The 25,077-nt window shown below is 43.6% G+C and overlaps 1 protein-coding gene across 1 annotated transcript in view; it reads right to left on the bottom strand.

Annotated features, from left to right (window-relative positions):
* STK17A (serine/threonine kinase 17a) overlaps positions 1 to 25,077 on the bottom strand; it is a 211,402-nt gene that overhangs the window by 141,272 nt on the left and 45,053 nt on the right. The window contains exon 2 of the mRNA XM_069613308.1: positions 21,671 to 21,883. Coding sequence (XP_069469409.1) covers positions 21,671 to 21,883 — 213 coding nt within the window. The remainder of the gene's footprint in view (positions 1 to 21,670; positions 21,884 to 25,077) is intronic.

Here is a 25,077-nt window from a genome sequence, read left to right as displayed (position 1 = left end):
CCCACACACCCCTTGCCCCCTACTTTTTTTCCCCTTTAATTTAAAACGCCAGAATGTCTTGCAACCGAAAAAACACACTATTAGTACCCCGGTCTAATGGGCCGTAGTACTAATAGCAATAAGCCCCTCATTGGGAGGGGCCATTAGCGCATCAGGTAATGCCCAGGCCCTTAATTAAGGGCCTGCAACTATGGGCCCCAGGGAATTACCCGATGCACTAATGCCCACCATCCCCGGCTTGGAGCTTATTGCTTAAGTGGTACTCGAACAGTGAGATAAGAAGCATAGAAAAGTTCATTAAATTATCCAGTTGTGAGTGCAGCCGGCAAACAGTGTACACTACATTAAAATTCATAAAGTGGGGCAGCTAATAGACACACTTAACAGGTGAAGTAAGTGATTGACAAAACAACAAACCCAGAGCATGAAGTATCCCTACCAACAGTGGATAGCTCATCCTCCATTCTTTGTTAATTGCCAATGTTTCTCTGCTTTGATTGTGGCTCAGATAGACACCTTTTATTTTAGTCAATCTGGCATAGACTAGGGCCTTGGTGGCCTCCATTTGAGTGCTAGACCTCTTTGCCAGCAGGAAGTCAACATTTATGAATCACACTGATGCAGTATTGTTACGTGAAAATCAGCTCATCTTTATTGGGCTTGGGCATTATACCTAAAATTAAGTTTAGAATTTAATAATTTAGGCTCCCCCGTCACTCGCCCCAATTAATGATCGATGTTAAGCCAATGACTCTGTAGTTGAGGACAAGCCAAATCAGGTGTACAGGTGGGTTTTCCTTCTATAGACATTTGGGGTATATGGGACACTTGGTGGGATCTAGTTTTAGCACCCTAGGGGTAACGAACACTCTATGCAGCACAACGTGTGGAGTTGCCTGAATTACACCTTACCTTTTTGGCGCCATTCTGCCTCAGTTAGTAAATTAATCAAAAAGGCTTATTCTCAAATGCCCTGTATTTTACGGCGAGGAATAGGCAGATCTGCAACAATGGCCCAATATAATGTGGAGATCAGACAAAAATTCATCCCTTGCTCGAAAAGACACTAGTAGGAGAGACTTGCTAGGATTAGCTGGAAAATGTGTCCAATTTCCCTATGCCCCTATGCGAAGATCAGCGTATTTCAAGAAGCAGTCTAGAGTGATACATACTGGGCCATGAGGTTTGCAAAACTCATAACGGTCCTACCAAGAAACCCAGGAATCTATAGAGCATGCAGCTTTAGTGAACTTGATCAGTGACCAGATATGACATTGTTTAGCATACCGAGTGCTATATGTAAATTTTGTATATGCTCTAAAGCAAAGTTAATCACCCATCAAGATTACATATGGGGTGGCAGGCACATCATCTTTGATTGTACCACCAACTCACCCTGGCACTAAGTCAACACTACTTCACCCAACAGCGTACATCCCGTGATCTACGAAGAAGAGAACCACTGTACTACATACTATAGTCATGAGGCTAACATGTAGGCCTAATAATCGAGGAGCCCAACACCCCATCCACCACTGGTGGGTTCAGTAATTCAAGAACAGCCAATATATATAAAAAAATAATAAACCAACAACATTTAAACTCCAGTCATAAATCCAAATATATCCCAAATATATTCATTCAAACCATTTAGTTCTGTAAACGTCTATCCAATATCTTCTTTTTTTGCCATCTTGTGGTAATGTAGCTATCAAATCCTTTACTTGAAAAGCGACATTTTGAAATTGTATGTTTTAGTATACTGTGCGACTTTAGCGCTCTTATTCGCACACTGCTCTTGTGATCGAAGATTCAAGTCCCATATAATAATGTGGTTTCTCCAACATACATTTTCCCACAATAGCATTTTGAAACCTAAATCGAGAATCCGGACAAGCAATTGCTGTTTGGAATAGATTTTCAGTAGGTGAGAGTAATAGTTGTGCGTGCACTACCAGACAAATATGTCAACGTTAATTTGAGGTGTTCGCGATCTGCTACCATTAAAAAGCACGAATTTCTAAATATACTCTCTACCAGCCTAAGCTTTCATACAGATGAACGGCTGCAGTTGGAACCTGTGCCCGCCAACAGCGAGGTCATATGCCATTATGGAACTAAGCATACTCAGTTCAAGTTATTCATGGAGAAGGCGTAAAAAGGCAACAAAAAGAGCAGCATTCTCACAGCAGAACTAATCAAAGAAATGTGTGTTTGCAGAAAAAAAGTTCATGAATCAACAATCAAATATAGTTGCAAGGCTTCAACATGTGCTGCTGCGACACAAGAAACACTGTACTCATTCCCTAAAGCAAAGTACAGCTCACCACGTGCAAAACCAGTCACAAGGGAACAAGACTGCCCTAAAGAGCAGTAACGTTTGAAGGGCACAGTCGGGTCAAATTCTGTTGTACAATAAGACCAATTAATTCCCTATACTGTAGCTTTACATTCTTAAAGTATAATATTTAGAGTTGAACATAACTTACAATAAATAACTAATTTCCTAATTTTGAAATACAATTGTCCATCCTGGAATACGAAACAGTTTCCAATACAGAAAAAGGTCTGGGAGCCCCTCTACCGAGAACGAACACAGCCAAATAACCTGTTCTATGGGAAGGTGCCCACTCGGGAGCGGCTACAATCACGTTTTAGCTCACTGTACCTTCACATAGGAGTAATATCCATTTGCATAGCAGTCTTTGTCCCAACCACAAGGGCAGTCCAGCACCGAAATGCCAGAAATTCTCCGCTGAACAAGAGTACCAACAGCAACCTCAGACATGTGTTTCGGCCTAGTCAGGCCTCAGAGAGGTGAAGCCGTTTGTTTATTATTTATACAGCGTGCCACACCCTCCGGTATCTGGGCACTATGCAAGACATCTTTAAAATAAATAATTACATATGAAGATATTAACACTATAGAGTGTGGAGAGGTAATAGAAACAGTGAAACGGCATAGTGTAAATACATAAATACATATGAAGGATATTAACACAAGATTGTAGCAAGGTAATAGGGGCACTGTAACAGCATAACAGTGTAAGAAACTAGGAGTGCCTGGATACATATGTGCCTAGGTATCGAGAGAGGGGTAGAGCACACAGGCCTGTGCCATCAGGTTACTAAGCATCTATTTTGTAGACTTATACATTGTGTGCGTTGTCCTTGGCGAGTAACCATTTTTTGGTGTTGGACCTAAAGCTGTGCAGGTTAGGGTCAGTTTGATGGTTAAGTGGGAGGGCGTTCCACGCAAGGGTTGCTTGAACCGGAAGCTAGTGCCTCCGGCTCTTTTTAGGTTGAAACGCGGCGAGTTAATGTGGTAGGCGTTGGCTGATCTCAGAGGTCTAGGAGCCGTTTTTGGAGCAATTTTGTCTACGAGGTATTTGGGTGAAGCATTGTGAAGACATTTATGGGATATGGAGACAAGTTTAAAGTAGATTCTATCCTGAATAGAGAGCCATTTGTGACGACTTCTTGTTTCGGATATGTGGTCTTTTCTTGGGATAGTCCGTGCAGTTCTTAGAGCATTATTTTGCAAGGTTTGAAGTTTGTTTAGTACTTGTTCATTTGCACCTGCATAGAGAGCATTGTAATAATCAAGTTTAGACAAGATTAATGCTCGTGCCAAGATCATGCGGCTGTTTAAGTAGAGTTAGTTTTTGCATGCATAAATCAATTTACAAGTATAGGCCGTAGCTGTAGCAGTAGCATTGGCTTGTTTCTTAAGGTTTAAGGCCTAGTCAAGATAGAAACCTAAGGTTTAGGTTTCCTTGGCCGTGGTGATCAAGTTGCCGTCGATATTGAACGAAGTGTATTTACGGTTGAGTTTTTATTTTAGGTAGATGGGGCACCTAGTACAAGAATTTCAGTCTTGTCGTCATTCAGGCATAAGCTATGGGTGGCCATCCATGCCTGAATGAGGAGATAGATTTTATTTAGTAGGTTGTTGTCCGCGTCATAGTTGCCAGATAGTGGGATTAGTATCTGGGTGTCATCTGCATACTTAGTGTAGATGACACCCAATCAGTCTAAGATGTCAAATAGTGGTTTGGTAAACACATTATATAGTGTAGGGAGACGCACAAACCTGGAGGAACTCCACAGGTGATCGGGATGGGGTCGGCTGCGTCTGAGGGAGAGTATACTCATCGATCTGTTATTTAGAAAGGATTGTTGTAGCTTCAGGGTAGAAGTTAGATGCCGTGGTTAGATGCTTACGGAGTTTGTTATGGTCGACCAGATCAAAGGCGGCAGAGAGGTCTAATAGGAGCAAAGCACATTGTTGCCTTTTATTAGGACCATAGTGCAGCTAGGAGGTGTTGTCCCAGTCTGAGGAGACTTGCAAGTACAACAATGATAGTATATGGGTAATCATAAAGTGCTTAGTGCTAATTGTTCTAAAAGGTACAGGGTGAGGCTATGGGATACTTGTCAAATCGGGTACAATATATACTTCAGTGTATCCAGAGTTATAGTATAGATAAAGACAGTGATTAATTCAATACCAAAATTAGACACCATGGTAAATTGAAGGAGGCAGCACAGTCGATTCGGCCCCAAGCCAGGCAATGAGTAGTCAGTACATTTACAGAAGAGGTAAGAGGCCGTACTGTATAACGGTAGGTACCCACAGAGCCTTACATGGATGTATGGATAACAGACACAGTTATATTAAGGTGGACACTAAGAGATGGGTGTGACTTATTCTAATAAATCTGGGATTTGGGCCTAGGTGGACTGCATACAATTTGTGAATCTGCTGAAAGTAGAAAACTTGTAGTATAAGGATAATAATTGTTACAAGAACCCGTTAGTTACTAATGAGACTGCAGTATAAGTTAAGCTTTGCTGTTTAGATGGGCCAGATTGCTTGTAATAAATGGGCAATAGTCGTACCATACAATAGTGTTCATACATGCGGTAGTATTGGTGAACTCAGTTGTACAACGAATAGTGGACAAATGTCTCTGGATAAGTCTGGAGGAAAGCTAATAGATGGATATTGGCAACAAAATAATGTGTGCACTGCGTTTGGGTAGTCTAGCAAAAAGTCACCTTTGGTCTTTCGAATCACGTAATGTAATATCTCCAGCTCCTTCGGCGAACAGCGGCAAACAGTAGCCTTGTCCCCTAGCCTTCTGCCACTGGCTGGCTTCCGCCTGTCGGCGCAGGGGATTGGCTAATGCAGGACTTGGTTGCTAGGCAGCGTAGTAGCCTCATTGTAGTTCCGCGCCGGCCATTTTGAAATCAGGCTGCCGTGCGTGTGATGAATGGGCAAATCAAAAGTTGAATTGGAGGTTTCAGCACTCGATTTACACGACAAAAGCAGCGAAACAGGTCGCAGTCGGGCAACTGATGTTGCAGCGGCAGGTAAAGCTCGGATGGCAGTGGGGTGCACTGGGGTGGGCTGGGGCGATGGTCTACCTTGATGCACTGCTCCTGCAGTGGTGGGCCTCCAGCCCTCTCCTGGCTCACGGGCAATGATACTGTGCCTTTCTAAGCACAGTGAGCAAGGGGTCTACGTCTGGATTACCCTGGCTCATTCAGGGTGAAACCTAAGGAGCCTATAAATGCCGAATACAGGTCTGGGAGCCCCTCTACCGAGAACAAACACTGCCAAATAACCTGTTCTATGGGAAGGTGCCCCCTCGGAAGGGTCTAGGACCACGTTTTAGCTCCATAGAACAGGCTATTTGACCCATGTTTGTTCTCAGTAGAGGGGCTCCCACACTCCTTTGCAATTTCCAATACAGGCTGAACTATTAGTGTTCAGAGTAAGATTGTAGATGAAAAAAATACCTTGTTGCAGAACAATTGCTGTAGCAGGCAAAAGACCTGCCATAGAAAGGCACGGTGATTACACTAGTCTAGCCCTCGGGCCATCATCAATTTAACACTTGCAGCCGGTGACTAGGTACCATCCGAAATGTTCCATAGCACTGGTTTCCTTGGCAATGAATAACTACCAAGCAACAGCATCAGACCCACCCAGATGCCTCAAAAGAGGCCGTTGGCAACATAATGCCACTCTTGCAAATTCTACCAAACTCTTGTAAACTGCCAGAGGAGCAGGGTAAGAAACCTCCAGGGAAAATAAGTACGGTTGCATTGTTCTCCCAGTGCAATATGACCCCTTGTACCTGCACAAACCTTCCTCACATGCACTGGAAAGCTGCACCATGGTAAACAAAACAGGTGCCGGCCACCATGGGACAATGGGATACCAGTTGTTCCACTGTCCCAACGCAAGGCTGCTTCCTCTCATCCCCACAGGACAAATATTCCTCTCAATCTGTCCCTAGCAGCACCATAACTACACTAGTTCCTAATTCTAAGGCTCTGGCTGCGAACTACCATCTACAAGGGTCAGGATAACATTTTCAGGGGGGGGCAGGAAGGGAGGAGGTAGGTTTAGTGGGTCCTCTCTCACCCCCCCCTCCCCCACATGCAGGGTTCAGACTTGTCTCCAGTGTTGCAAAAGAGGATGCAGACAGACTACATAGAAGTTCTGAGTGGCAGGTAACTTCTCAGCAGCATCCTAATTTACAATCTTCTGTCACAGACAGCTACTCAAACAGGTAGTTAATTTATCAATACGCAGCCCAATCATCGAGCAGCCCATCACTCAACTGTCACTCCTGCAACATTTGCTCAGGCATTCACACATCATCAACTGAGGATTTAACCACTCAGCCATGACATTTCACAGGCACTCATTCTAACAGGCACTCAAACACCAGACAGACTCCCACATTCCTCCCTGCAAAGGTAACAACCACACCAGAGTGGCAGGAGTCCTCTCATCCCTTAATCACATTACTCCCCTTGATCAAGTCGACTTTGAAAATATCCTATTCCAGTTACCATGAAGACACCAGCACTAGCAACTGACTAGTGAAAATATGAAAGTGTTGGAAGTGATGGAGGGTCAAGAAGACCTAGAACATAAGTTGCAGGTTAGAGCCAAGTAGGTTTATTCCAGGTAAGGGACATGCATAGAATCTCACTTGGATACACACACACTCCTCCTTCATACTTTGAGCAAAAGAAGGAGAGAAACTAAGTAAGAAAGCACACAGAGGAAAGACACGGGATGGAAGGACACACCGGCTCATGGGACTCAGAAAATAGCAATCATCATGGGCAAGGGAGAATCATTCAGTCACATACACTCTGAAAATGGGCAATCATACCACTGGAGGAAACAGTCGGTAGGAGAGTGGGATCCTAATTATGGAGACTCAGCATCCCAGGGCGAGCAGGGGGTGGTGTGTTGCAGGGAGCATCCGGTTTCATAGGGGGCTCTCAACGACACCCGGAAGTGGCTGAAGAAAAGGGAGAGAAAAATATCTATCAGAAACGTATGGGGTCTCCCAGAGAGCTTCCAGGAGTGACCCCCGAGTGCCTGTTGGCCTGGGACGCTCTTTGAACGCCGGTGGATCCTTGATGGACTTTGACTGCTGATTTGCTTTTCAGTCCTGTCGCTCGACATCTAGTACGTGGATTTGCTGAACACCGTACTTTGCAGTGATGATACCATAAGAGGACAGTTACCGACGGTCTCTCATTAACATTATCTTTAGATCTCTGTAACATCGTGGCGCTAAGCCATGCCCACTTGATCCTATACACGCGATATAAGCACACAGCCAAGCGCCACTTCGCACGCGTGCCTCCCTTAGTGCCCTGAGAGTGCCTTTTGGTCTGTTACAGGCCGGCTAGCAGGCGGCGGGAGGCTGTTCCGTAAACATTATTCTTGGCTAAACGACTTGTTTAAAGCTAACGGAGGGGGCTTGAGTCTGTGTTGTGCAGATTATTTGCATTCCTGTGTCATCTGTGTTGGAATGAAGCTTAATCTCTGCTGAAGGATGAGTAGATCTATTGGGGCGGGGATGTACAACAACATCCTATCTGCCCCCCCCTTGCTATTCAACCCCGTTAAGAACACTGAGGCGAGCTCCGACGATGCCTTTGACTCCCTCTTTCCCCCAATAACGGATCTTACTATGCTGGAGGTGGGGTCCTCCCCTCTTCTTCTAGGGTCCATTCAGTCCCTGCCCGAGCTAGGGCGAGTAAGTGTTGGTGTGTTAGTGGACACCGCTGTGTCAGCCGGGGCGGATCTGGGGATGGATGCGTCCTTCTTGGACACCCCACCTATTTTTGCGGCAGGGAGGTCTCCCTTTTGGCCCTTTCGCAATATCCAGAGGGACAGATGGGGGAGGAGGACCTGGTCACGTCCACCCAGCCTCAGGCTGAAGTGGGGGTGGCTGGTGGAGGGGGTGTGGGTGGTGGGACTGACCAGCTGATTCTGAATGAAATTATGGAGAACACTAAGTGCCTGAGAGCAATTTTGAATGCTTTGTTGAACTTCCAGAATGAGGGAAGGTTTCACCCATGCTTGTGTCTGCCGTTATCTATGTCAAAGGTCAATGACCGTGCCCCAGAAGACAACCTTAGGGGGGAACTTGATTCTACCCCCAAAGCTGAACCCCCCCCCCCACCCGAGGACATTGTGGAAAGTATGCCCCTTGACTCAAATAGGTCTGTTACGCCAGCTGATAGAGAAGAGGTTGGGTTAGTGGATCCAGGGCCAGATAAGAAAGGGAATCCATCAGCGTTGGGTTTCCTTGACTGACCTGTGCTTTATCAAAAAAAAAAGGTAATAACAAAAATAAGAAGCCTAAACTCCTTATTGAGAAAGGGGCAAATAGACCCTCTCACAGACCATGGAGAAATATGGTAAGGGAAGAGAAGAGGTGGCCACTTCGCAGGTCCAGAACCTGGGGGTGGTGTCTGAAGGGGAAGATGATGACCTATTCCTAATTAGTGACACTGTGCCTCAGGAAAATTGTGTTTTGGCCCCCAATTCTCTTAGTGAGGGTATGAAACACAAGGGAGTAACAAAAGAAAGGAAATTGAATGGGAATAAAGATCCGGGAGGTGATTCCTCCGGCATCAAAAGGGGTGCTGGAGTACATCATCTCTTTGCAAAAAAAGGTGTAAACGAAGAGCACGAAGACTTTGATAAGGGGGTTCTTGTTGGTGTAGACCCTCCACCTGAGATAAAAACTCTCGTCCAACCAACCAGCTAATACTGAGAGTGCTGTGAAGCCCATGGCCCTCATGTTCGGTCCTATAGTGGAATCCAGAACTAAGCTGCCTGAGGCCAGTGAACCTGTTGCTCAGGGACCAGTGGATCTGGGTCCATTTGGGAAGTACCCATTGCCGTATAGGGATAGCCCACTTAGCCGCCAGGAGCTAGAAACTCTCGTAAAACAGACTAAGGTAAATTTGCTCCAAATCACACCCCCCCTTTGAACCAATATGCTGATAGTGGACCCCCAACAATAAATGTGGGGGAGGGAAACCCTATTAAAGTTTTGAAGCCAGCTTTCAACGCCCTTAACATTAGGGATCCTGTACTACAAGTGCGGGAGTGCCCTGCAATTGCCCTGGGAGTCTCCCAGCACGGTCAACAGGAGGTTTCCCCTCCTGCCTCCCTCAGGTCGGATTCGAGAACCCAATATTCCGGAGGAGGAAGGGGGCTTTCCTGATTGCAGAGTAACCGACAAGCAGTGAGAGGGTAGCGGTTTAGCTGTGGGGGACCCAAGAACGCATAAATCCATTCATAATGGGGAACTTAATAATGTAAAGTGGAGACAGCCCCATTTCCCGGATATGACCCTAGCGTCATCTTCTACTAAATGTTTAGCCATGGAGGCCCAAATTTGCTAAATCGGTGGAAGATCCTGGCTTTATTAAATGAAATTTCAATCTTGAGACTTATTTCTTCTGGGGACATCAAATTGGTGGACTTCATCCACCCAGAGCACTTTGATCACGTGCAATCTTGTTTCACTAACGTACAGTGTATGATGCGGTACTGCAAGAAGTTAACTGTTTCAATAAACTTGGGTATGAAATCTTCAATTTTAGTCCAGGCTTCCTGAATCCATATGCGGAGAGACAACTGGAAAGACCTATAAGAGGGCCAAATGATTGCCCACATAGCAGGAGTCATTTGATTCAGGGGGTAGGTGAGACCCTAGACCCGAATTTGAGGTGGTTAGCCTTATGACTTTGAGAATCCATATCCCAATTCCAAAGATTGAAACCTCACCTTTAACCAGCCCGGAAAGTTCTCATTGTCCTGGAATTCTCGTGGGTCCTGGTTTCTTAAAATTCTATTGAACTCTGCCCTTCTTTTGCGCAATTCGCAATCATTTGTATTCAGGAAACTTGGCTTACCACCCCCTATGTTTTGGATGGCTTTACTGTCTATTCAGAATTGGCTATAAAAGGCCTGAGGGGGAGACCATCAGGGGGCCTCTCGCTTGCCATCAGAAATGATATCAATTTAAGATTAAAGCAAGCTTCAATGTGATCAAATGCTGGAGCGAACAATGGGTTCCGGTTCACTCCTTATCCTTGTGCTGAATATCAATTGGAATCCTGAAACTAACCTTCAGGAAACCCTTACGACCCTGAACTTATTTACTGAAGAGCAACAAATAGTAGCGGGTGATCTTAATGTGGAAATTAATAGGGAAGGGGGCAACTGTATTGGAGCAGGAAAGCACATAGTTATTCTAACAGTCACTACTGCCAACTCTAAAAATATAGAGGGGGACCCCGGGTGTGTCCTAGGAAAATACTGCAAGGGCAATTATGGCAAAATCTTTTTACGAACTGGGGCCTCTTGTGCGTAAACGATGTGATGAGTGATCTGGCTGACCTCTCCACTTGGATGAATGGCACCTTTTCGTCAACCATTGATTACATTTATATGTCAAAACTACTGATGGACATGGTTCAGTCTTTCTCCCTGAAACCCAATGCATGTGGCCACCACAAGATGCTTGAGGTGATCTTCAGCTGGGATTTGCAGCAGGTAAAAAGGGATATGTATACTCTTCCTCTGATCATTAATAAGGCCAAAACTAATTACCTGGCATAAGGACAAGTTCCAAAAATGTAATGCTATTTTTTTAATCAGATTTCAACACATCGAACTTGGAAACCAAACTACTTTACTATACACAATGTTTTTGGCTCTTATGTGGACTACTTAATGAAGAGGTCAGTAAAACCTGCATTCACAATGCGAAGTACACGCATACTTTTATATACTAGAAAAAAAAAGTTTTTTAAAAAAAGTGTAATCATAGGGAAGTGAGGTACATCTTAAAAACTACCCTTTCATGGTAAAAAAGAAAAGAAAAAAAAGAAATGGTGAGGAGTGCAAAAAATAAATGGAAAAATTGGCTAAGGAGTCATCATGCCTCCATGTAGGGCCTCCATGTAACAGGCGGATAGCGAGAGTATGTTAAACACTCTAAAGAACGCTACCTCGAGACAATTTTGGTTCTTGATTAATTCCATGGAACTCTCCCAAACTGCGGCGCAAACCATTGCAATCTGGCAGGATGTATGGGCTGGTCATTTTGGCTCCTTATATGCCCCTTTGGGCGGGAAAAACAATCTCCCGGTTTGTCTGAAAGATCTTACATGGAACCTCAATATCGCGCAGGCCGAGATCAAATCCCCGATTGTCAGGGCATCAGCCTCTAGAGCTGCACGACCAAACGGGCTCTCCAATGTTATCTTGAAGGGAAAGGCTCTCCAATGTTATCTTGAAGGGAAATAACGACCTTTGATCCAAAATACTCTATTATATCATTTCCAAAGACGTCCTCCTAACTAGGTGTATACCATTGTCTTGGCACATCTCCTACATCGTGCAAATATACAAAAAAGGAGATAGGTCATGTCCCTCCAATTACAGACCTATAGTACTCCTGGATGCCGATTCCAAAATGCTTGCAGGATTAGTGCTAAAGCATGTACAAGAGTGGTCATAAAATTAGAATCTTTTGTCAATGTTTCAGTTTGGGTTCAGGAAAAACGTGGGGACTGACGCTGAGGCCTTGCTACTCATGGATATGCAAGACAAGGCGTGGAAGGGGAAACAGCTTACCTGTCTATGTGATGTCTGTGGCGTCCATGGATCTCTCATTGGCCTTCGAGCTTGTCGATAGAAACACTCTATGGTCGAAACTGGCAAATGTAGGGATGCCCTCAGCCCTTCTCTCCATTCTATTCCATTTACATGAGGGCACCACGCTTCAAGTTAGTCTCAATAATGACGGTTACCTGTCCCAGGCTATTGCAGTCTCCAATGGTCTCCGTTAGGGATGTATCCTCGCGCCTACCTTATTTAACTTATATGTGGCAGATGCAGTAAAATCCTGGAAAAGGCTGCTTTTGTGTCCCCTGTTGAGGGAGTTAGGGAGAGCTATGCAGCATACGCGGATGACTTGATGTTATTTGATCACACCCCTAGGAGGTCTTCAGCGTCTGCCGAGTGCTTTCAGCGAAATCATGCTTCTTAACTCCCTTAAAATTAATGCAAAGTAGACTACAATAATGAGGGTTAGTGCACAGATTAGTGATCTGGGGTATTCTTGGTTTTTAAACCACGAAAAGCTGGCGATTAGGTCTTCAATGCGCTATTTGGATTTTCCTATTTTCGGGGAAGCAAAGAAACTGTACTATAGACAATATCTAGAAGATAAACTTGGCCCCCAGATTGCACAGTTGAAAAAAATTGATTGGAAATACGGCAAATTTTCTTTATTTCCAACACTCCGTTTTTTATAAGTGCAGGGTTATTCCGCACATATGTTATGGCCTGGAACTCTTTCCCCTTTGGGCAAGAGTAGCGCTATATAAATACGAAGCTTGTACTCTGGTGTCTCCCTAAATCAGTACCTTTGGAGGCCATATGTTATAAGCTCGGAACACAATCATTGTAGAGTGTGGTTTAATGGTGCAGGGTCTCCCTTTTCGGGAAGTTGTTCACAAGCCCAAAGCACACCCTCTACGCAATCTTAGGGAAGGGTTTGCACAATGGGTCCCCCGTATCATGGTATCTGTGCAGGCTAAATGCGGAATGTTCGGATATTTTGGAGAAACTTGGGGTTTCAATTGAGCTACTAATCTTCAGTCCGGGGAGATTGAAAAAACTCCTTGAATATGCTGATTGAAATAGAACTGTTGAGAGTGTGCTGGACCAAAGCTTTATTACCATCTAGTGTCACATTTCAAAAAGGGGCGTGGGGGAATCCTGGAGCAATACATAATGCGATTCCCAGACAAGCACAGGCGCCAGGACTTTATGCGCTTTCGATTCAATGTGCTAAAGACTGGGGACATTATTGGCCGGAGGGGAGGTTTCTGCTTGGCAATGTCTGCCTGTAGGTTTTGTAAACAAACTGCCTGTATCGAAACAATGCGACATCTCCCAATTGATTGTACGGCACAGAGAATTTGTAAATAATGCAGAATGGGTGAACCTAGATGAACTCTGGTGGGAAATGCTCCATGATCGAAGGGTCATGCTTCAGATAGCAGCTGTTCTGCTCCTTACAGAGATGTGCAAATTATTTGAGCATAACTCTGGGATACAAAGTTGAAGTTGATATTTTATTGTGCTCATAGTTCTGTGAATGTTCTGTATTCTTATTGGTGTATCTGGTTTTTCTGTATTTAGTTCACTTTTGGTAGATATTTGCAAGTTGATGTAGGACCTTGAAAGTTTCCCATATTCTTTAAGTGAACTCAGCGTTGTCCAATTTAAGTGTTCTTATTGAGCTAATAATCTTCATTATTTTTCTTAGTTGATATTTGTGTGGTTTTAAATCAAGTTCTTTACTGTTTGTAATATCTGAAGTTTAACAAAATATTTTATGAAATTTTGTAACCCAAAACAAATAAATGACTGAAATGAATGTATGGGGTCCAAAAGAGGTGAAAAAGAGTACCACAGGAGGGATGAAGTTCCCTCAGGAGAGAGTGCCAAGGCAGAGAACTCTGAGAGGGGACACAGTGCTGGGGGTCGAGGGGTTCTAGAAGAGAGGATGCTGTAGATGAGGTCCTCTATGGAAGGATCCTGTCACTGTAGAGACACAAAAAGGTATCTCTTGGTAGGAGCTATAAGCGGGGAAACTTTGTTAAAAGAAAAAGCCACACGAAGCTTGCACAAATAAGCTCTACCCAAATGAGACAGATGACACAAGAAATGGCTGTAGCATTGAGAAGCCACAGAAGGGAGGTCATACAGAGTAGGCCCTGGCAGGAAGACAGCAATATGGCTCTGAGGAGAGTATTAGCAGGCAGGACGATGAGCTCAGAAGCCTAGGGAGGTGGGCACTGTCAGAATGAGGATTCTAAGGTTGGGGATGCTAGTAGGAACAGGAAAAGTGGGAGGCAGGTCATGGCAGCAAAGGTTGGCATAGAACAACGATAGGGCTGATGGCCTGCCCAGACAACCATGGCCACCACGATAGCATGCAGAGCACAAACTCTGCAAGTGTGGCAGAACCACCAAATTCCACTTCAAAATAAATGTCACCAGTACCAAGGGGTGTGGGGCACAGCCATACTTGAAAATGCCTGGCAGTCCCTACCCTTGAGATGCAGGGAGAAAATAATCAGGTCAAAGAAGCAGGCTCATGCCCCGACGGACCAACATTAGAAGGGGTGCATCACTCATGATGCACAGGCCACTGTTCACCTGAGTGAACGTAGAGCATTGCCACACGTACAATGGATGGGGGACAGAGAGCAAGGGGCACACTTTCGAGCAGGAGACATGAAGCTGCTCACAAAGCACCCAGTTGTTTAAATGTTCACTCTGGATGCAGTGAAGCACTGCAGTTGGAGGTGTCATTAAGCATCCACAGTGTGCTTCTGTTAACCTCTCATGTGAGGTGGTTGGGGCAGAAGGCCCATTTGTTTGTAGAGAAGGCCCCTAAGCTAGGAGGCTGTGTTGCTAGGAAGGAGTGGATGTCTTATTTCATAGAGGGGCAATGGGTAGCTGCCCGCATTCGCAGAGCATTGTATTGTTTCAGTGGGTTGTTTAGAGGCTCGTTAGTAATGCGTTAAATGAAGATCTGGATTCGGAAAGGCACAGCACAAAGTTAGAAGTTTGGAAGTCAGCTCAAATATAGAATAGATCTATGATATTCTTGCTAAAGATTATATATTGGGGAAAAAGCAACCATTGCACTAATTTATAGAAAAGATTTTTGACACAAGATTAACGACGAAGGTCATCTGGGAATACAACCACCTCCCAGAAGCCATTTCAGCCATCTGTATATAAAGCCCAACAGGCTGCCTCCAACTTGGGTTCTGTGGGTGGTAACAGTGGAGTGCAAGTCAGGAATCCTTGTTCTCCATCGTATGTACCTTCATTTAACACAGAACCACTAGAATATATCCCCCTTGGTTTGTGATTCCGTAGTCCTATTTTTTAACACGCTAAATAGGTTTACTTTCTTTTTAAACTGTTCACATCTGCCACAGAATTTTGTATTTCTCCAAAAGTTAAAAACCAAACAAAATATTGGGTTGATTTTAGGTTTGCTTTTAATTCCTCTCATCATAAAAACTGAAATAGACAGCTAGACAGAGACACCAGACTCACAGAAAACCGGGCATGTCTCTCATCTAGTCATGCTCCATTGCAGCGGCAGTCCTCATTTCATTTTGACAATCACAAAGAGGCATAAACTAACTTGAATCTATTAAAAAAAATGGTGAGAACATTTTATGATGGGTGACCTTAATTAATGCACTGGTGAGATTTTTAAAACAAACTGCATGAATTGTCTGAAAACTTAATTTTATATAGAATCAATTACATTGAGTGGTATGATGTGAAAGGTTTCTGAATAAACCAGATCACACATTTAAAAGAAATACAACTTAAGAACATAGTCTCTTGCTCTGTTGCTCTGGGGGAGTGGATTATGAATTAACAGTCGGCGATAAAGCAATGTGTATACATTCACATGCCATACAAGCAGGCAGATTTTTCCTTCAGGTTGCCCTCCACATCTTACCACAAAGAATCTGAACACAATGCGACTCTCTGCCCAGAGTCTGAGATATTTTGGTTAAGCCAGGCCCATGATTAAGAACTATGGTAATAACGATTTGTTGCCCATAACAGGGTTTTCACAGATCTACATACACACCAAAAAAGAAATGCAAGCTTAATCGCCAAAGACATGAGGTAGGGAAAGACGATGAGACTATGCCATAAGATTCAAGTGAGGATAATCGAGTAGGCTGTTTCAAAGAGAAGCCTGAACTACTAGAGTGTTGATTCCAGAATCACATGAAAGACAAAAAGGTGACTTGCGGGTGTATATACCTGCTTAAAAGCGTTGCATTTAATGGAATCTGCAAAATGGCCATGTGGATGCCGAACAGAAGTGGAGGCTAACCCACTAGTCAAAGGAGCCCAGAAGGGCTGACTCACCTTTTGTGGCATACGCGATGGAACCTTTAAATTGAAGCAATTGTTTCAATTTCCTAATCCCTTTTGTGCCATTCCAACACTCCTTTTAAATCAAAAGCAAGAACAGATTTTTCTGCTGGAGAAGTTATGATTACGGAAAAAGGAGGCCGGGAAATCGATGAATGTGGAAAGTGGAAATTACTTGAAGTGGGAATGGATGAATCCTCTAAGAAAATTGATTTCAATGGAAAATTGTGCAAGGCTTTTAAAAGCACAGTGCCTGGCTTTGGCTGACTCTTATAGATGTTATAATTACAAACAGAAAAGCTTTTCTCAAAGAAACATATAGGTTGGATGTATGTATTGGTTCAAAATGAGTGACCACTGTTCTGAAAAGGAACTTTAATAACCACTGGAAGCTCAGACTGACTTCTTAATAAACACCATTGACAAAAGGCAACAGTTTAGCTTTCCTATAGTGCAATGGTTTATTGTGTTGTCAAATATTCACATAAGAGGCATCATATTCCTGATATTGCCATGATGCGTCACAGTTTGACTGCAGGGCAGTGTAGTCAAATTGAGCTAGACACTCGCATCATTTGCCACATTTTAGTAGATACTCGCATCAAATTAATCCAGCGGTTTGGCCCAATACACCAGTTATGGACAAGGATCAGTGTTATGAAACTATGGCGGGGAGTCTGCGCATTACAAGCGTGCACTAACATTTGGAAGATCCTGACATAATATACACCGGTATGCCAACCATTACAGGTATTGTCATCAAATGACCGTTTACTACAATCATTTGTGGGGTATTGGCAACACAGGACCATGCAGGTTTGACATTTACCAAGTATTACCATTTTAAGCTCAGATACTCACAAACATTGCCAGGAGCAGGGCGGGGAAGGGAGAAAATGAATTCTATATTCCACTTTACACTACCATCTGGAAAGAGAAAAGTGGAAGAGAAATGTAGCTCCCCCTTCACCAGTTTAGCTCCCTAGAATAGCAGAAGGGCCAGGCAGGACAGAGGTAGAGCAGAGATGATGTGCATCTTACTTTCCACTGCACAGAGATAAGTAAGTGACTTTGCTCCAGCCCTGCTTCCTTACGAGAGGTAGGACCTGGTGAGAAAATCTGTTTTTTCTTCGGGGCACCTTTGCCTTGGCAGATATATGGTATGGACTAAGTTGATGGCAGTGGTGTCAGTGATCTTGGTGCCAATACTTGCTACCCATCGGATAATTTGTGACTTTAGGCAAATGTCTTTACCTCTTTGCACAAGAGTTTATTCATCCATTAAAATTGGGACAACATAAAAGCTAGCACGAAGCACATTTCTAAGTATTAATACGAGGGTGACCTAGGTTTCAATACCGATGTAGACAATGATCAGTTTGTAATCCTGGGCAAATCGGTTTTCCTCCATGCACCAGATTCCAATTATTTTCTGACATATAGTGCACTTGGAAACAAGCTGCCAGAAGATGAGAATACATAAATTACAATTAATGAAGCCAGAGTTGATTCATGTTAGAACTACAGAACTTTAAATCTTTTATCATAGTGAACATTTTGTATACGATTATAGCCCATGATTTTGATGTTGCATTACAAACTTAAACACTCTGTATCAGCACGTTGGTAACATATACAAATGCACAACCAATTCTGTTAATCTTTTTTAGAATATCATGCCTAAACAAACTGAACAATTACACACTAGCTAGCGATTAAAGAATAAGTATGAGGTTTAAAAAATAAATCAGGACAGGAACATTAAGTGCACTATAAAGTAATTTAGTTGGAGTAACATCTTCATATGTTGCCTTACACTTTAGGGTTTACACGCTGCCATTATGTCCTGTAAACATGTGACAGACTCAGCAGCTTCTACATATTTGCTACATGGTCACTAGAGGATTCACACTACACACGTCAAAGGATAACTTGTTGTCCATAATCAAAAACATGCGGCCAGTTTATTAATGACAATCAGAAAAATTACTGACACAAGCACATCAACACAGAAAATCTCATCACATTTATGTTAAAACCCCTACAAATTGGAATCAACAGAGCTCTGGACCAGTGACATGTGAACTCTCTCATACCTAATATTTGTTAAATGAATACTTCATGTTTTCAGGTCCTGTGTTTTACCACCACCACCACGTTTTGTGATGCATAACGCCCCAGACTGAAGACGCAGCAGGGTTTGCAAAATCTACTATCGCACTCACATTGGTGAGGAGATTTCTATGAAGGGCGAGTACCATTTGCATGGTATTCGACCTTGCTGGTGAGTATGATTGACTTGTATCATACATCAGTATGGGGAGGTTTGAAACCTATTTGACTTTTACTGCAAACAAACGTTGTTTGCAGTAAATGTCAAATAAATGTTTCACTGTACACGGCCATCCTTTGGGTGGCAGCATTGCACGAAATATACAGTGTGCGTATGGCGATATGCACCTTTTCTTTTTTACAGAAAGCGATGCCATGAATGCCAGAAGGGCATCTATTAAGTTAAGAAATAACAGGGTGCAAAATTTGCACTTGCTATTGGCTAGTGATAAATGACTCTTGTTGAGTAAGAAACAGTGGGTTGTCTGTATATATGTATGTATAGAATTGAGGTGGGCGAGTTACTTTTTATGGCTGTTGTAGCTTTTAAATGTTGGTCCCCTAGTCTACAATAGTATGTTTCCAATGAATAGAAGAAAAGTATCATCTCAGAAGAAAACACTGTTGAAAGACAGAATTGCTAGCAAACAGAGGATGGGCTGCAGCGGAAGATATCTGTTCTCAGGCACCAGAAAAAGTGTGGTGATAGCATGGATTACAATCATGTAACACAATTATGTAAGCGTTAGACTTCAGAAGCCAGCGGTCTAGTCTATGGTTTACAGTGATAATTTCGACAACAAAAATGTCGAAAGTCAAAATATCGAAAAAAAAATGTCGACTTTTTTTTTCAATGCATTTTTTTTTTTAAATGGGGGGTTCCCCCCCCCCCAACCCCCCTTTTTTAATTTTTTTAAAATTTTTCCCTTTTTTTTTTTAACTCCCGAAACCCTAAAATAAATATATAATTAAAAAAAACGAAAGTCGACATTTTTTTTTCCACATTTTTTTGTCGGCATTTTTGTCTGTCGACATTTCTTTTTTCGAAATTATGACCACCCACCCTAGTCTATCAATAAAACACTCTAGTGCACAATGCCAAGTAGACACCAAACAAAATAATCACACCAAATTCGCCAATAAAAACAGGGTTTTGCTTTGCACACAAAAAATAAATAGTCATAACGTGAAGTCCACTATATGTCATGCAGCCACCAAAATCCCAATAAAAATTATAATATATCTATGCAATAGGCAAAACTGACAGCAACAGGGAAAACACACATCCCGCAAATGTGGCCAAACACTGCTGTGCTGCTCTGCGTGCTACATGTATAGTGGTTCAATACAGCTGAAAGAAAAAAAGTGTGATTCCAAAAGCAAATATATACACACACACACTCACAGACCAGTCTCTAACTCCGATTTGTCAACGTGATAACTAAGGGAATTGTGCAAAAAAAAAAGACGTATTGAGTCAGAACTAGATGGCATTGAGGCTTCACCCAGACTTGCTGATAGGGGTGTCCCAGTACGAGTTTACACCATCCCCAATTGTTAAGGAGATTAACTTGACAGGAGGTGCCAGGACCCTTTTGGTTCTGCATCTAGCCACGTACATCAGGAGCTGGACTGATCAGAATTAGCACTGCAGACAACTTTCAGGCTACGTGTAAATGGAAAGAAGCATCAATACAGTCCATAACTGATGAAGACTTTTTTTTGCATTTGTAGCACCATACCAAACCCTCAGGCATCAGGGTGCTAGTTACTGTAAGTGCATATTTCTTAGGAGTGCAAAATCACAAATGCAGTATACAGCAAGTGGTTCTGATTAGCAAGTCTTAACACAGCCACGCCACAAAGTGCAGGGGCTACATCAGATGTGCAGGTACATGAGTGAATAATAACAGTACATGGCTACAAGTCGTCCAGTATGTTACAGACATGATATGTGGATTAAAACATCACAAGGCTGCAAGTCAAGTTCGGCATGCTACAGACATAATAGGTGAATTACGACAGTGCGTGCCTGCAAGACAAAGACATGATGTAGCTTATCTTTTATTGCATCGGGATATGGGATGGGCATTGCCAGACCATATAAGGAAGGAGTCATTACATTAGGGTGTGCATTTAGAAGCAGTGACATATCAAGTAGGGAGCATCGCATAGCAGGAGTTAGAGTACAGAGCTGTAAGTAGAAGGCGGTGGATGGTAGAAGAGAGGGTTGATGAGCGCAACGTGGGTCTGATACAACGCCTTTGGTAAGGATAAGATACCAATGCTAAGGGGGTAGTGGGATAGACCATCACCATTGCGGTATGGTGGATTACAGGGTATAGTGGGGGAATAGGAGAACACACAGATAATGAATACGATGCACAGTGGAGGTCCACAAGGGGAGTGGCTTACCTTATGCTACAAGCTGGTGCGAGACGGTGGCTGTGGATAAGATCTTCAGGGAGTGTTTTGGAGGCAGTACCAGGGGCAACAGCAAAAAAATGTGCACATGGAAGAATCGAAGCATGGAGCGCCGTACGCACCCATGCAGGCCCAGACAGGAAATGGGGCCTTCGAAGTCGAGATGCCCCGGCGTCGCCTTCCGGCTCGTTTCCATGTGAATAGATCCCAGGCAATGGCAATGCTTGATGGGAGCAGGCTGGGCAAGTGAGTTTTCTGGCTGAGGAGGTGGAGATGAGAAGGCCATGAGGGTGTGGAGCTCCAGCTCCCACACAACAGTGTGAGCACTAGCAGGCAGAACGGCAAAGGTGGAATGAGCCTGCCTCCACTGCACGTACTGGCAATGGGGAATATTAGCCCATGTACCTGCATTAGTGAGTACTTGCAAGGAGTGAATGGATGCTTTTAAAAACCTCCCCTGAACAGATTTGTTGTGAAACATTTTTTTTAAATAAATTTAAAAAGGGGGAACGCCTGGAGCGAAGGGGACTACAAAAATACCTTTCAAAAATGTCTCTTGCAATGCAGCGCATCCCAATTCTGATGTAAAAATAAAATAATCATTTAAGGGCCAGTGAGTGAAATGGGTACAATAAAAAAAAGAAATTGCTTTCTCCCTAGAGGCATCCTTTAAAAACTGCGCCATGCTAGTACACTTGCAAAAGCAAACTTTTTCTAGATGAAATGCACCACTGTACAAACCATGAAACAAGACCAAAGAGGGTACGGCTTTAAGGGCTTAGCATCACTTACTATTCAAGTACTAAGATCATCTCGGAGGCAGATTCGTACACTTCGTGCAGGTCGATGACCCTGTGGCTGCATTTGGCCAGCTCGAGTGCTGCAATCTCGTGAATTATTTCTAGCCGACAGTCTTGGCCCTTTCTTCTTTTTCTCATGCACTTGGCCGCAAACTCCTTGTTGGTCTCTTTTTCAATGCATTTCTTTACCACCGCAAACTTTCCTCTGTGGAAGGAAGAAATATGAAAATTACAACTAATTCAATAAAATCAATAGCAGGCATCCAGGCAAACATACAGATGCCATTTATCAGGGTTTCATTCAAATCATGTACAACAAAACATAATTATGGGCAAGGGAGTCATAGGTTTATTTCCGAGTAACTCATTAAAAAAATTAAGTATATTTGCAAGATATCACCAAACGCAAAATTGCTGCAAGCCTAAAATGGCCCAACATAAAATTGATGCTTCTGTACAATATCACTTGGCAAACTTTCACAAAAGGAGTACAAGGGAGCATTAGTAAAAACGCTTGTGAAGTGAAAAGGGGTATGCATACTAGTTAGAGCTTTTTTGTAGATTTATATAAGCATTGGTGGTTTATAACACGCCCAAATGCTCATGAGTAAATTATTCATTGTCTCATCTTGGGAGTTCTCACAATCTGAGCTTTATTCCCCCTCCCACAACCAACTATCAGCAGATTAAATCTAAATTTGGTGAGAAAAAGAAGTTCTAATAGAAAACGTGGTATGTCAAGCAAGTTTAAATGTTCAAACATAGCTGTAAAGGAGTGGAGGAGGGGGGAGGGTATCTGTACCCCTGCCCTCTATATGGCAGAGTAGAAGCATAGAGCACCCCAGCCAAGATCCTCTATTGTTGGTAGCAATGGACGAGCAATCAAGGCTTCGCTCTCAGGAGGTGATGCAGGCGGGTTCTTAAGTACATTGCAGTCCCCAAGCCCCCACAAAGGAATGTCCACACACTAGGTTAGCAATAACAGTTCTTTATATAAATAAGGTTCAAGTTATATATGCTATGTTATTTGGCATTTATATAGCGCCCTATGTATCATTGGTATGATCTCAAAGCGCTGGTAGGTTGAACGCTCTTGGGGACCGCAGTCCGGGTCAGTAGAGAGAAGGTGTCGTAGGGTGCGTGGGTGCACCAGTTATGTGTGCAGCTGATGTATTTGCCAGAGGGTAGCTGCATCCTAGCGTTAAGTGTGATGGTGAAGAAATCAGTTGAATGTGTGCAGACTGGAGGGTGGACACCCAGGCTGGGTTCTGGCTGCGTTAGGCCTCTCGGACGCTTATTTGAGCAACTAGGCTGGATTGTCATGGGATAGCTGCATTATTAGAGTGATGAGGTGTTTCATGGGGTAATGTTCGTATGTGAACAGCTAGGCCGAATTGATCGGGGGTATGGCTGCATGTCAATTGTGTGATGGTGTTGCGTAGAGAATAAGCATAATGATATGGGATGAGTGTTTGCGTGGGTTTATGAACCAAAGCAGCAGGAGCAATTTCTAGGTTGAAGTTACAGATAATATTTGTTCTTCTATCTAAGTGTGGCACTTGCCGACATTCACCATCCTGTCTAAATGCGGTGCAGGCCAACGTTCAAATTCTTACTAGGTTTGGCATTACCAACATTCACAATTCGGTTTGGTCAGGTGCAGGCCAACATTTACAATTCTAACCAAGTGTGGCATTGCTAACATTCACAATTCCATCTGGGTCTGGCGCGGGCTGCTGTTCACAATTCTAACCAGGTGGGGCATTGCCAACATTCACAATTCTGTCAGGGTCTGGCAAAGGCCAATGTTCACAATTCTGACTAGGTGTGGCATTGGCAACAATCGCAATCCTATCCTGATGTGACGCATGCCAGCGTTCACAATTCTAACCAAGTGTGGTACTTCCAAAATTCACAATCCCAACTAGGTGTGACGCAGGCTAAATCATTCTAACCCAATGTGGCACTCGCTATCGTGTACAATTCTGTCCGGGTCCGGCGCAAGCTAATTTTCACAATTCACTCTCAATGTTGGGCTACTTAACATTCACAATGCTATCTAGATGTGGTGCAGGCTAATGTTCACAATTCTAACTAGGTGTGGCATTGCTAACATTCCTAATTCCGTCTGGGTCCAATTATAGCCAAATGTGGGACTCGCTATCATGTATAATTCTGTCCGGGTCCGGCACAGGCTAATGTTCACAATTCACTCTCAATATTGGGCTACTTAACATTCACAATCCTATCTAGATGTGGCACAGGCTAATGTTCACAATTCTAACCAGGTGTGGCATTGCTAACATTCCTAATTCGGTCTGGGTCAGGCGCACGCCAACATTCACAATTCTAATTAGGTGCAGCTTTGCTAACATTCACAGTCCTGTCTGGGTCTGGCGCAGGCTAATGTTCACAATTCTAACTAGATGTGGCATTGCTAACATTCACAATTCCATCTGGGTCATGCGCAGGCAAATGTTACAATTCTAACCAAGTGTGGCATTGCTAACATTCAAAATTCCATCTGGGTCTGGCGCAGGCTAATGTTCACAATTCTAACTAGGTGCAGTACTGCTAAAATTCACAATCCTATCTATATAGATGTGATGCAGGCTGATGTTCACAATTCTAACAATGTTTGGCATTGCCAACAATCACAGTTCTGAGGTAAGGTAATGTTGAGTGGCAGGGTTTTCCAGAGTAGGGTAATTGCTCTACTCCCCACCCATGCTACACTTACTTTGGTGGTTGTTGCTGGTTGACGGCAAGTCGCTGGCTTCCCCTGCGGACACCTGCAGACATGATATGGAGCTGCAAAAGTAGGAGCCACCCTTTACCTTGTGGCCCTTAGCCGCAGGGGCTGCACGGGCAGATGGCTGCCCTGGGATGGTCAGTTATACCCAGATAGACTGACCAATCAGGGATGGAGGGAGGGCCTGGAGGCGGCGGGCAGGGGGAGGGAGTGGAGAGGGTGCACGGCAGGCCTGGGGGAACTCAACTATAGCTAACATTCTACCTGCAAAGCCCAAAGAGGGTCTGGATGGGGCAAACACTAACCTGTAGTAATTTACGAGAAAGAAGCGAATTCGGACAGCGCAAGCAGCTAGGGACAAACACACGGCACAAAGCAACAATCAGGGAGGGAGGGACTGTAGGCGGCGAACAGGGAAGTGGAAGCAGGCAGGGGGAGGGAGTGAAGAGGGTGCGCAGCAATACTATAATGATAAATGTACAAGTTCTATGTGGTACCACAATTACTCTAACTCCATCATTAAAATTCACCAACTGCTGACAGTTTCAAATGGCATACAAATCATTAACAAAAAGGTATCAACCATAGACTTGTGAGGAAAACAACTTGGTTAAACAAATGGCAGTATACTGGGTCCCTACCAAAGA

Source organism: Ambystoma mexicanum, chromosome 5p (assembly GCF_040938575.1).
Source record: "Ambystoma mexicanum isolate Mex_15411 chromosome 5p, UKY_AmexF1_1, whole genome shotgun sequence".
In the NCBI taxonomy this organism is placed as follows: domain Eukaryota; kingdom Metazoa; phylum Chordata; class Amphibia; order Caudata; family Ambystomatidae; genus Ambystoma; species Ambystoma mexicanum.
The sequence above is the reverse complement of the archived record's forward strand: the minus strand, read 5'-3'. Positions and strand labels throughout refer to the sequence as shown.